Source organism: Pelophylax lessonae (assembly GCF_965119305.1).
Source record: "Pelophylax lessonae genome assembly, chromosome: 4".
Lineage (NCBI taxonomy): Eukaryota > Metazoa > Chordata > Amphibia > Anura > Ranidae > Pelophylax > Pelophylax lessonae.
Genome location: NC_138771.1, coordinates 146,878,244 through 146,891,372, shown reverse-complemented (window position 1 = coordinate 146,891,372; position 13,129 = coordinate 146,878,244). Strand labels below are relative to the sequence as shown.

The window sequence follows — 13,129 nt, the reverse complement described above, 5'->3', positions numbered from 1 at the left end:
GCTGAGACACCTCCCTCTCCGCTCTGCAAGCGGAGACGGAGCTGTCATCCGCCCGGCTCAGCGGGGATCGCGGATCGATCCCCGCTGAGCAACACGGATCCGCCTGCGGAGGCGGACCGTGTGAAAGAGCCCTTAATCCGGTGAGTGGGGAACCAAGAGGGCACCTTCACCTATAAGCACCTTTATTCACTTGGCACCTATTGGATCATCAATAAGGACTTTTTTCACCAAATTATTTATTTATGCACTTTAATCTCTTCGCTTGAAAATTATATTCAATTTTTTTAGTTTATCATGCACTTTATATAATTATTGCAGTAATTTTATGCACTTAATGTGATTGATACAATATATTATTATTCTTTGAATTTATATGATATAGATTGGTTTTATCATAATATCATATTTTTACTTATTTATTGCTAGCGCTGTATAAATTTTGTTTTTAATCATTGTATTGACTGGCAGCGTTATCCTGTCGTTCACCTTGCTTGGTGGTTCAGAGATAAGGTGGTTCTTCACCCCTGTCTGTCATTCCTTCCAAAGGTTGTCTCCTGATTTCCATTTGAATGAAGACCTTGTGTTGCCTTCCCTGTGTGGCCAAAACATCCTAAGGAAATTGCCCTGTGCATGCCTTGGATGTGGTTCGGGCAATTAGGGTGTAGCTGGCAGCTATGGAGTCTTTTAGGAAGTCAGACTCGCTATTTGCGCTTGCGAATGGGTCTCTGTTGTCCGCTTCCTCTGTGACCATTCCCAGATGGATCAGACAGATGGCACCTGCCCCTTTTTAGTGCTGTGGGACCATTAGGGTACCCTGTCTCTGCATCCTTTTTAAGGGGGCTATTTCCTTTTATGCCCTCTACGGAGGGCTACCCCCCTTGTATTTTTGCAGGGTCCATTCGTGGGCCCTTGGTCGGCATCCACTTTGGGGGATCGCAGTGGCGGCCTCCCCTGATCGTTATGTTTTCGGGGTGAGCATGGTATATACAGTGGGGATCGAAAGTTTGGGCATCCCAGGTAAAAATTTGTATTAATGTGCATAAGAAGCCAAGGAAAGATGGGAAAAATCTCCAAAAGGCATCAAATTAAAGATTAGACATTCTTGTATGTCAACAAAAGTTAGATTTAATTTCCATCATTTACACTTTCAAAATAACAGAAAACAAAAAAATGGTGTCTGCAAAAGTTTGGGCACCCTGCAGAGTTAATATCTTGTACTGCCCCCTTTGGCAAGTATCACAGCTTGTAAATGCTTTTTGTAGCCAGCCAAGAGTCTTTCAATTCTTGTTTGAGGTATCTTTGCCCATTCTTCCTTACAAAAGTCTTCCAGTTCTTTGAGATTTCTGGGCTGTCTGTCAAGCACTGCTCTTTTAAGGTCTATCCATAGATTTTCAATTATGTTGAGGTCAGGAGATTGTGAAGGCCATGGCAAAACCTTCAGTTTACGCCTCTTGATGTAATCCCCTGTGGATTTCCAGGTGTGTTTAGGATCATTATCCATTTGTAGAAGCCATCCTCTCTAACTTCAGCTTTTTCACAGATAGCATCAAGTTACCTTCCAAAATTTGCTGAAATTGTATTGAATCCATTTTTCCTTCTACTCGTGAGATGTTCTATGTGCCACTGGCTGCAATACAACCCCAAAGCATGATTGATCCACCCCCATGCTTAACAGTTGGACTGAGGTTCTTTTCATTAAATTCTGTGCCCCTTCTTCTCCAAACGTACCTTTTGCTCTCCCATTTTAAGTCTGCATCTCCCCAAGGTAATACTTAAAATCTGGCCTGTTAGTGGGCCCTGAGGACCGGAGTTGAGGACCACCGGTTTAGAGGACCTGGTCCTTTTTTGAGGGGGTATTTATTTTTTTATTTTTTTCAGGTGCACTTCAGTTGTCTATGGTTGAGCTCCATGTTACCTGGTTGGCTAAGGTTAGCCTTGGGATTTTTTTTCTGCTGTTTCCCACCCCTCCCAATGGTTAAGAATCAGGAGCTGTGTCTGTCAATGAACGAAAGAGAAAATTTAGATTTTTGACTTGCCTTTTAAAATCCAGTTCTCTGATGGTCATTGATGGACATTGCACCCACCCCTCTGTGGATTTCTTTCTTCTGACACTGCTTGTCTCAAAACTGAGTGCCTATAGCTGAGAGTGGGTGTATACCCCCTGGGACTGCCCATAGGCATAGTCGAGCTTTTTCCTGCCTAGTGCCCTACTCCTCTAGGGGACAGTATAACCCAATGGTTAAGAAGAATCAGGAGCTGTGCCTGTCAATGAACATAAGAGAAATGGATTTTACGGTAATAAACAAAAATCTAATTTTTCTGTTAGTTAACTGGCATGCCGAGGTGGTCTGATTTGTTACCTGAAAACAGTCCAGTTATCCTCTGAATGTGGCAAAATGCTGAATTTGGTAGTTCACTAGTCATTACACATCAACCACATAGTGTATTGCTCTTCTATGCTGTTTTTGTATCAATCTTGTCTAATTGCTATTTCAAGGTTAGGAATGCATCATCATTGGATGTCTACGCGTTATTGATTATTCTTGTTGGCAAAAGTGTACCCATTTCAGAATGTGCAAGGTTGGGGCTGCAGTGCTGCGCAAGAGAGAACCATGGAGTTTATAAGAGCAGTTAGTATGTACTGGAGAGGCGTATGAGGTGGGTATGTTGGTGTATAGCATGTGCACAGGGGAGGAATGAAGAGGCTATGACAACAAGGTACTCTGTGCAGGAAAGGAGTGTGGAGGGTATGATGAAGGCTAGAGTATGTCCAGGAGAGAAATGGCAAGGGTATGACAATGGAGTTATTGTTGGCTGTTTAGGTCAAGGAGAGGCAAATGTGGAAGGATAGGTTAGAATGCATGCATTTGTTTAATTAATTATTTCTTATGGTTATCATTGATTTCTTTATAAAGACATTGGAGGTCTATTCGGCCCTGATACCTCCTCTGTGTTCATTGGATTCAGGTCCGGGACAGAGCCCTGGCACACTGAAGGGGAAAACTTTGGAAGTGCTCTTTCTGAATTGTGACTCAATGCTGTCCTAATGACTGCTGTGAGTATCAATCCAATGAACACAGGGTGACAACAAAGGAGAAGAGAAGCCAATATAGGAAACTGAAACCTGGCAGGGGTAATGCAACAGAAGAAGAGAAGATGAGGACTGCATGAGCTGTTTAAGTGTAAGAACCTGTTTTGATAGGCTTTTATTCACACTAGATGGGTTTTGTATGCTTCTAAAAGTCAGTAGGATGACAAAAGCAACCAAATGCAGGTCAAAAAGAGGTCCGCTGCAGGTCAATATGCACCTACCAATAAATTATATCTCGTAAGCATCTCAGGCTGATGCCATTGCCAAAAGCCCAAAGCCTCTCAACACAGGCCCTAAAGCTGACAGTTCAGCAAGCTTGTAGTTGGCAAACAGGAGCTTGTTTTCTGCAAAGTAGGCTACATTCACAAAGGCACATAGGGGGGCGACCGTTGGCAAGAATCTGCATGCACACAATGTGTGCCACCACCAGCAACTGTTGGAGACCGCTATCAGAATTGCACGCTCTACTATTCAGTAGCCGGAGTCACCACTGTTGCATGTTACTGCTCCTTTGTCACATGCAGATAGAGCCTTCAACCAACCCCTGATGCAGATAGTGGTTGTCCAGGATTGGTGTTTCTGAATTTCAGCTAATCAGTGTTTGCTGCACCCAGAGGTGGTGTTTTAGTTGCTTTGAAACCCAGCAAAGTATCGGCACCCCTGTGCCCGTGTGAATGTAGCCAAGGAGGGATTAAATTGATGGGAAAGAGTATTTCGGGAAAGCAGAGTATGTATGTTTGAGGATGCAATGCTGAATGTACACTGAAGAGTACTTTGTCCTACAGGAAGAAAGCAGTAGGGTAGCTGAGAGTACTGAAGAGGACATCTCACAGCTGCGAGATGGAGATAGGTTAGAGGGAAAGGACTAATGCTAGTGGTGTGATCTTGGTGCACTGGAAGCAGAATCCCTCATCTGACAGTTTTACTTAGCATTAGGACCGTTTTTGATTTAGTACTCCTTGAAGCAACAGGGATGTTGGAAAGTATTCAATTGTCTGGTTGGTTATTATTCCAAAATCTGAATCTTTGTGGGCTGTGTGGACAGTAACTGGATACAATTTCGGTGCTTCTACTATTGTGATCAGAGCAATGAAGCAGTTGGGCTTGTGAATATTATTTGATTCATTTTAATTTTTTTTTTTTTTTTTTTTTCTTCCTGTAGGTCACTTAGGGTTAGTGGAACAAATAGAAATTTGTATTTTCCTGTAAATTTTGCCAATTCATATTAATGCAGTTTCTAGTTTGCATATCCCTAAATTTTTACCCCAAAATATAGACTGTTTTCTGATTAAAAGGATGTCGCATAATTTTCACTGGTTTGCGATCACTGAGGTTCAGCAGGACCAGCTAAATTTTGATCCATGTATGGCCACTGTGGTTAAACAGAAGTCAACCTACCAATCGACTTCTGTTCAATGGCCCTGTTGGAAAATTGCCACTTGACCAGCGCTGCATGCTATAGATTGTAGCTCTGATCTGTGCATTCTGACAATGAGAAAGTCTCCCCACTGTTAGAATACAATGACAGAGCAGGGAGGATTTGCAGTCGAATCAACTTTTGTGTTGAGCAAAATGAAAAAAAACTGACTCCTCTATGGCCAGCCTAAGCTCCTAAAAGGCATTGAACTTGCTTACAGGAGCATTTGCCACTTTTTTATAGTACTTGCAGATGTGATCACAGTAAATGTAAGATGTTATCAGCATTTGATGTAATTGTTTTGACCTCAATTTTAATTTTGAGAGATAATGTATTTTAATATAGTAAATATATACAGCCCGTTACAGTACATGGCACGCAATAGATTCCTATAGCAATGATCTGTTGCTGCAAAGTAACCCTAGCTGCTTTACAGGTGATGTTACATTTCCTCTATACACAATGTAGATGCAATGGTTCGTTATGGAGCACTCCAAGTTCCCACTTTTTAGTCAGATTGCAGGCCCAGAAGTTGATATTTAACCCACGGCAGCAGCCAAGTTTAGTTTTTAAAATGGCCATTTAACTACCTCTACAAAACAAAAAGCAACAAGGGTGCACCAGCCTAGTGCATCATCCAAGGCACCATTTATTAGCGAATGAAAGAAACAAATATACTCCCAAACATAAGTAGATAATAAGCTCGTCACATATGACAGAAGAAACTTTGACCAGGGCTGCTGCCTATGGTCCCAGAAAGCCACAGATGACCTCTATAAGCATTTAAGGTAGATGCTGATGTGTTTCAAGGGTATCCCCTCTTTCTCAGGGCTGTTTTGTTGTGAAATGTTCTGGATCACTCCTGTGTAAGGAGAACTGCAAGGTGTATAGTAAGTACCTGATCTCGAATATTGAAGCCAATAAGCGTACTGGAAGTGGAGACCAGCTAGGTCCACTCTATGTATTATGCTTGAGCGCAGGATAGTGTGTATTTTTCTTTTACTATACCGCCTCTGTTTTAAATCGGCACCTGGGAATGAAAAGAACAAGAGAGCACCTGTACAAAAAGAATGCGGAGGTTGTCATTGCTGAACTCTTTGGGAATGCTAGCTGCTTGACTCAGTGATACAGGGAGGGCTAAATTACACAGCACAAGCACTGTGCTGTATAACCTGTGCTTTGTTAAAAAAAAAAAAAAATGCTTTAATATGAAATACTTGAAAAAATCAGGTGGGTTGACAGAGTAAGCAACAGGGCTACAATGTTTACTGCTGTCACCTTTCTAGCTAACCAATCAATGGTTTCCAAATGAAGGGTGGTATATATAAAATATATTTATTTTATTTGTTTGGCTGGAGCCTTGCTTTAATTCAACATTTAATGTGTCCTTCCCTGATCTAGGAAATTTTGTATTTGTGCTTCTTGTGGTGATGGTGGTGGGAAAGCTCAAATTAATAAAATCCCCGACAGCTTTTAATCTTCTCTTTTTCTTTTGTACATGCATCCATTCTAGATATACATTCCTACCATGTAAGTAACAGAGTGTTTTATGTCTTGTGTTCTGGAAAGTCCCTGGACAAATAGATGGGGTTATATAATTTTAGACCTCCTGTAAAAAAAAAAATGGCGGGGGGAATATTAAACTTGGTCTACAACAGAGAAATATGGCCCTAAAGTAAGACCAACACGAAGGCCCAATAATTCCTCTTATCCTACAAATGCGTAATAATATGCATATCAGTATATGATACCAAGGTATATTCTTACCATGGTTAATAGTCCACATTGCTGTTGCTAGAATACCTAAGCAGTATGGTATTCGTTCTCACTGCCATTGCTAAAACGACTAAACTGGTTACGATTATTTAGGCGTTCAATAAATTACCAAGATATTTAAGTTTTTAGGTTATATGTATCACTAAGGCCTATTACACTACGGGTGAGCCCACTCTCCTCCTATGGGCACTAGTCCGTTGACACCCGACTGCCATCGGATCAGCCAGACGGATGGGGAATGGATCCCCATCTGTCTTGTTTTTAGTGGATCGGATGTTAGCGGATGACAACAGACACCCATGTCCATTGACACCTGCCCACTCCATAGAGGAATCTGGAGGGTCTGATCAGGTTTGCCTAAAAAACGAACAGGCAAACCCAACTGGTCTGCTAGTGTAAAAGGGCCCTAAAGTGTATGGATGGTGTATGTACATTTAGATGCAAACTCTGGATCAGTTTTTATTAGGGTTCACTTTAAGCAAAAAGGTTTTGGCTTTTTTTAAATGTTTTACTTTGATTGTCAACTCAGTGTGAAACCACCCCTCAGTGTTCAAAGGCTGCATGATGACATCTGTACTTAAGTTACAGATAGACTCTTGTAAAGTTTAAAGTAATGCCTAGTACACACAATGAGAATATTGGATAAAAAAATAAAATAATTTGGAGCAATCATCTGATAATCTGATCATTAGTACACAGCTTTCGATGGTCGATCATGACCGTTCATGCGAAAATATAAAGGGACAAGCACGAAAATTTTTCTTACAGAACAAACCATTTTCGTGTGATTTTAGTATAGTAGTATTATGAAACAAAATTACGTGACCAAAACTACACGTTTGGAAATGAGAGCATACAATACATGACATCACTTCTGCAGTTGTATTCTGGTTAATGGGAATTTTCTTAACTTTAGTATCCTATTCATTTTTTTTAAATGAGACTAGCATGCAAAAAAAGACTATCATTCAGCCGCTATTCTCATTGTGTGTACTAGGCTTTTAGAATAACCAATATCCCATCACCATTGTACGCAGGACTAAAAGTTAAAACAGTTTTTTTTTTTTTTAAGAATTGCAGAAAGTGGTGGTATATGTAAATGTACCCCCCATGTTACCAGACCTGTCCAAAAAGCAGCCAGCTGGGATGTGACCACTGAACTTGCTTGGCTCCTGAGGCCCAGTGCGTCAGGCCCTGCCAGCACCCTAAGTGTTTGGCCCATCACAGGCCACACATAGAGTGCTGACAGGCAGCAGGAAGCCAATGACTGAATCTGAAAATTTCATATTTTTGCCCACAAATGGAATGTTTGAATTTTACTTTGAGGTCCCGTTAACATTAGACTAGACAATTTGGAGTCTTTGGTGCTTGAATGGGCAGCCCTAGGCGCGAAAATTACACAACAAAAATCGCAAGTTGCAATTCTCGTTCCTGCTGCCCGATATATGAACGGGCCTGAAGGGAATTTTTAGAGCCATTTTTTTTTTTTTTTTTTATGTGAATGTAAAATGACTTTCTTTTTGCATCTGCACAGTGTCTGACTTTTGTCTCTCATCATTTGTATGTTACGTTACACAAACTGTGGCTTTGTGACATTTTACCATTGTGATATTTTACCAAACACAATTCTGTTTTATTTTGTTTTAAGGTTTAATTACCAAGTGGTTTTTCAAAGCCTAACACTATTTCCCAGGAGTTGGTTTATTGTGTTATTTGCATGCCCCATTTTTACACCGTCATGGTCTTAGATGTACTTTTTTTTTTTTTTTTTATTTTGAATTCCTTTTATTTAGGCAATTTATATGCATAAAACCAACAAATTACCAGTAAATATAGAGTATTGGGTATTCGCTTAAGAGAATGCAATGTCATGCAGACAATATGAGAACAATCAACATAACCTAGCCAGGCTGTTACTGTTTTGATTCCTTCATGTAGACTCCATTTCACTGGGTACTTGATTTTATGGCTGTGTATTATTCTTTAGTCCTGTTTTATCGTGTGAAGTACATAAGCCAAAAGGCATTGTTTGCAAATTTCAACTGCACATTCTCTAAACTAGTTTTCCTGCAGTATAAAGCCTAGTAGACGTGGTCCGAATGCCAGGCTGCTTGAATTGGCGGACATTTGGCCCATGTGTATGGCAGCTGGTCCAACCAAATAGTCTGCTGACCAGAGTGTTCCGACATCCCCCTGTCAGAACACAATAGCACAGCAGGGGAGATTGCTGTACTAACATTGGATTGTTGGTACAGCTGCTCCGACCTAAGCTGTCTTTTTTTTTTTTTTTTTCCTTTTTTTTTTCCTTATACCCACTAAGTTGAGAGAAAAAAACCTAGTAGTGTGTACTAGCCTTAAGGCTACATTTGCACAGACTGCTGGTGCTGCTGCGAATGCCATTGCCAGAAATCTGCTAATCCCTGCAGTAGTTTCAGCCACCTGTGGGTGACTAGCCGCAGCCAAGCCCTGTACACTTTAATGACCGCTATCTGTCTCTCTGCCCAGCCAGCGATTACCTGTGGCGATCACCGCAGGTAATCGCTGTCTGGGCAGACAGCCACAGTTAGCCGCAATTTCTGTTCTTATGCACACAATTGTGATTAAAGGGGCTGCGTTTGCAGAGATCACTACGTTTATGGCCACCTTTCTTTCTTCTTTTTTTTTTTTTTTTTTTGTATTGCTGAGTTTAGAAACCAGATTTATCTTTGTGTGCTGGAAATAAAGGTTTGGCATTGCTTTGCAGCCCTACATGAAACTTTCATTGTATGTTCTGCCTTTCTAGTCCAGTCAGATACAGAATACGTTTTATAATTAGTAGCCATAGATTTAAGGCCTGGTTCACACTGGTGCAACGGAGTTGCACAAAATTGCATTCTTTTCAATGGTGCCTGTTCTAATCAATGCTGCTCAGAAGGGTGCAATTTACAGTGACTTAGCCCCATAGAATAACAGTCACACCACATAATCAGTGTAAAGCGCATCAAATTTGCATTGCAGTAGTGTGAAGCAAACATAATGGAGCTTTGACTATTTTCTGTAATTCAAATCAAAGTCTAACTCCCTTTTTGGAACTTTCAACTTCCTTTTTTGGTAGAACCTTTCCCATATTTGGAAGTTGCTTTGTCATGCATACAGAGTAAAATAAGCTGTTTCTATAAATCATATCGTATGGGACATTCTAGTAAGGGTTAAATTACTAATAAAATATGATCAGTTCTGATTTACAATTAGAAATATTGCAGTCCTCCATCTCTGCAGATGTGCAAAGTGAGCCCCACTGCAGTACAGCTCAGGTGACTACTCAGACTTGCAAGGATACATTCTGAGATGTCCTGTTTTTTGTATTTGGTATTTTCAGAATACCCTAGAAAACTGTAAATTTGGTAAATAGAAAGGTACTTTGTTGTTTTAATAAAATCAGTTGTAGCAGTTGTGTAGTTTGTTTTATTGCACAAAATTATTATATCGGTCACTAACCTAATAATTGTGCAACCAATGAGGACTCATTTACAGCTGTATAATGTAGCAATCAGACTTTTCTAAAAAAAACTTCAAATTCAACATAGGATATCATACCAAAAGCTTATTGAAGACCTTGTGTAGTACCTTTTTTTAGTAAAGACTTTTAGGGCTCTTTCACATGGTCCGCCTCCGTAGGCGGATCCGTGCTGCTCAGCGGGGATCGATACGCGATCCCCGTTGAGCCGACGGATGACAGCTCCTTCTCCGCTTGCAGTGTGGAGAGGGAGGTGTCACAGCTCCTGCTGCTCTCTATGGGGAATCGGATGAGAGCGGACCGCCTGTCCACTCTCCTCCGATCCGATCCCCAGGACGGATGGAAAATAGGGTTTCCATCCGTCCAGATTTCACGGACAGGATCGGATGCGGGTGTCAGCGGACATGTCACCGCTGACATCCGCTGCTCCATAGGGCTGAATGGGGCATCCGATCAGATCCGCCTAAAAAAGTGACAGGCGGATCTGATCGGACCGCCCTTGTGAAAGAGCCCTTAGTCTTTTGTTCTAAATTTACCTAAACAGCTGCATCATTGAGTTTTCAGACTTCACTTTACGAAACATTTTACCTTTTGGTAATGTCCCCCACTGCAATTCTACTTTAAAAATCAAATTCATTGTCTTACCAGTATCCTTGAGAATTCCTGTGGAGTGAACTGATGTCTAAATGTTGTTAGCTTTCTCCGCTATCTTCTGTGAACTACAAAAAAGGAGATGTTTTTAGTCCAAATCAGGCATGCAATCTGTTGACATACAGTACAGTGAGTGAATAGTCACCCAAGTGTTACTGGCTGGATCACTAGCTGGAAATAAAGGTAAAAAGCTTGAACCCCCAAAACAAAATGTGCTATATAACATGTAATGGATTGGTAAGCTACAATACAATAGTTTCTTTTTACATTCGATACATTTTATCAATATCCAGTTTAATAAGGAAAGGCAAAGAGAAAAATATAATTCCTATGAGTCACTTTGCCCGTTCAGTTAAATTATTTGCTCCATTCCCACTATTATTTAACATACTGTATACCCAGTCCTTTTGTGTGCCACGTGTAAGTCCCTCCAGAGTTTACACAGGACTTAATGACCGTCCCCTCCATTTGCCATGTACTGCGTCAAGAGTGGAAATGGAGAGGGTCACATGGTCCCCGTTCCTGAAATGACCTGGTGTTTTAAGGGCTTTGACATGTGAGTAAGATTAAGGTAAGTTTTTTAGTGTGGTTGGGGAGACATGGTATATCTCATCTGTTAAAGGAAAAGTTTGAGATAATTAAAACAAAAAAACATCCTATTCATTCTGCAGCATTGGTGTGAAACTACTACTGCCCACGTCAACTCAAAGACTGAGTGATCACATAGCTGCTGACCACTCGGCTCCTGATCTTCATACAATGGAGACCAGTGACTGTCATTACTGCTCCTCCAGCACTTATTGGTGTGTAATGCTGGAGAGAGAGGGTGGGCCTGGCCGCTTGGATCCTGACAACATTTTCTGAATGCTTTGTGAGCCTGATACAATAGTGCCCCATCAGCTGATAGTGGGCAGTAAATCACTGCCAGCTAACTTCGGGTCACCGAACAAACGTATATGTACTTCCGTGACCATCAATAAAAAAAAAGAAATGGTTCCTTTTGGTAAAAGTGTCGGGTTTCATTTAAATGCGGGCCTGTATTTGTAATTGAGAGCAGAAGACCTTGTTTTTGACTGTGTGTGGTTCACTAGTGTGATGATGCAGCTCCGGTCTCAGACTGTTAGGCTGTCATAACTTCTTATACTTTGCTGCAATTCTAGATTATCAGCTTAGCATTTACTAACTGGATAAACATTCCTCAAACTATGTATTTTCTGTTTTTGTTTTTCAGTTACGAGAAACGACTATACTGAAACTGGGAGACGTAGCCATCGCCAGTCTACCCCCAATGTTCCCTCTCTGGTCCCAACCAAACCCACATGATGCATTGAAGAGACCCTCCTCCATTGTCCCCAGCTCTTCGCCTTTTCCCTTTCCCTGAATTATGCAGGAAATCCAACTCGGCAATGTTTACTGACTCACTGCATGGGGTGATATTTGCACTAAGGACACCATTCTGTAGGGTGTGTAAGAAAGACTTGAAAGAAAAGACCAACTGCTGCCATGCTGAAATACCAACTGATCATTGTGCTGAATAAGCAGTACTTCAAAATACATTTGTTACATTTGCATCTGTGTGCAATTACAGTATGTACATTGATAATTCTCTGGGTTCTCCATTTGGAGTGGATGGAGACGCATTGCTTTTGGATCAATACAAGAAACAACGATCATGTTAATTCAATGTGTCATACTCCGAATTCTTAGATATGTGTATGTGATGGAAACACTGTCAATCTGCAGATTTTGCTTTCTTCCATATGGTGTTCAGAAAATGGGATTGTGATGACAACAGCGGGTCGGTTTTTCAATGAAGGTAGCTCAGATGGCTAACAAACTGTGGGTTGTACATGTGAAGATAATCTTGTCCGGCAGCCCTGTTTGGGTTGCATTAGCTATTTTTTCCTTTGATGCAAGCTTGGCCTAACTTGGCAATTTGACTGTACAGTATATGCTAATTTGTCAATTATAATATATTGGCATTCAGCCCTGTGGAAGAGGGATATATCTGAGGTCAAAAATCTAGCATGGTCTGCGGTCTTAGATCTTGTCAGCTGATGCATCTTGTTTACATAGGTCTCACTCATTTAGCACAATCTACCATAAAATAGCATCTGTATTCCTATGGCTAAATGGTCTGTAAACAGATGTGACATGGCAGAAGATGAGGAAGCAAGTGCTTTTCTTTACTACATTTGTTCATGGTATAGTACTGGTAGTGAACTGAAGGAAAGCAAGTTGGAATTCCATCAATTTTGTGTTGTTTTATCCAAAAGAAAAAAAAAAAAAAGTGCTCTATTTGGACATTTTTCCTTCTGTTCCTCACTGCTAACTGGCATCAGAATAGAATGTGAGTGGTTATTCACGAATACGTGAGCATTCTTGACATAGATGTGGTTAAAAGTTGATGGAGGTTTCTAACCATTTGCCACATTAGCTAAAACCAAATCTACAGAATTTGCTTAAAAATTAAATTAAAAAAAAAAAGAGTCGGATTTTGTACCAATAACAACCCTTCTCATAATCTTGTGTGGCAGCAATTGGCCAATGTGTCTGAACAGTCTAATGGGCACCAACAAGGCCACATTCACTATTACACTGCCTGCTTATAGACCCTATAAGAGGTGGCTTTTCCCTGTACAGTTACTGGCAACAAATTTCTCTTTTCCCCTCAACATTGCTAGAAATACATTCTTCT

General features: G+C 40.8%; 1 protein-coding gene across 3 annotated transcripts in view; it reads left to right on the top strand.

Moving 5' to 3' along the window:
- Nucleotides 1-12,312, top strand: part of IMPDH1 (inosine monophosphate dehydrogenase 1) — a 260,089-nt gene extending 247,777 nt beyond the window's left edge. For 2 of the 3 annotated variants that reach the window (XM_082254948.1, XM_082254950.1), the window contains exons 15-16: nucleotides 6,022-6,038; nucleotides 11,663-12,312. In XM_082254948.1, coding sequence (XP_082111074.1) covers nucleotides 6,022-6,038; nucleotides 11,663-11,754 — 109 coding nt within the window. In that variant the 3' untranslated portion in view covers nucleotides 11,755-12,312. The remainder of the gene's footprint in view (nucleotides 1-6,021; nucleotides 6,039-11,662) is intronic. The other variant, XM_082254949.1, reaches the window with a different exon arrangement.
- Nucleotides 12,313-13,129: the final 817 nt, after the last annotated feature.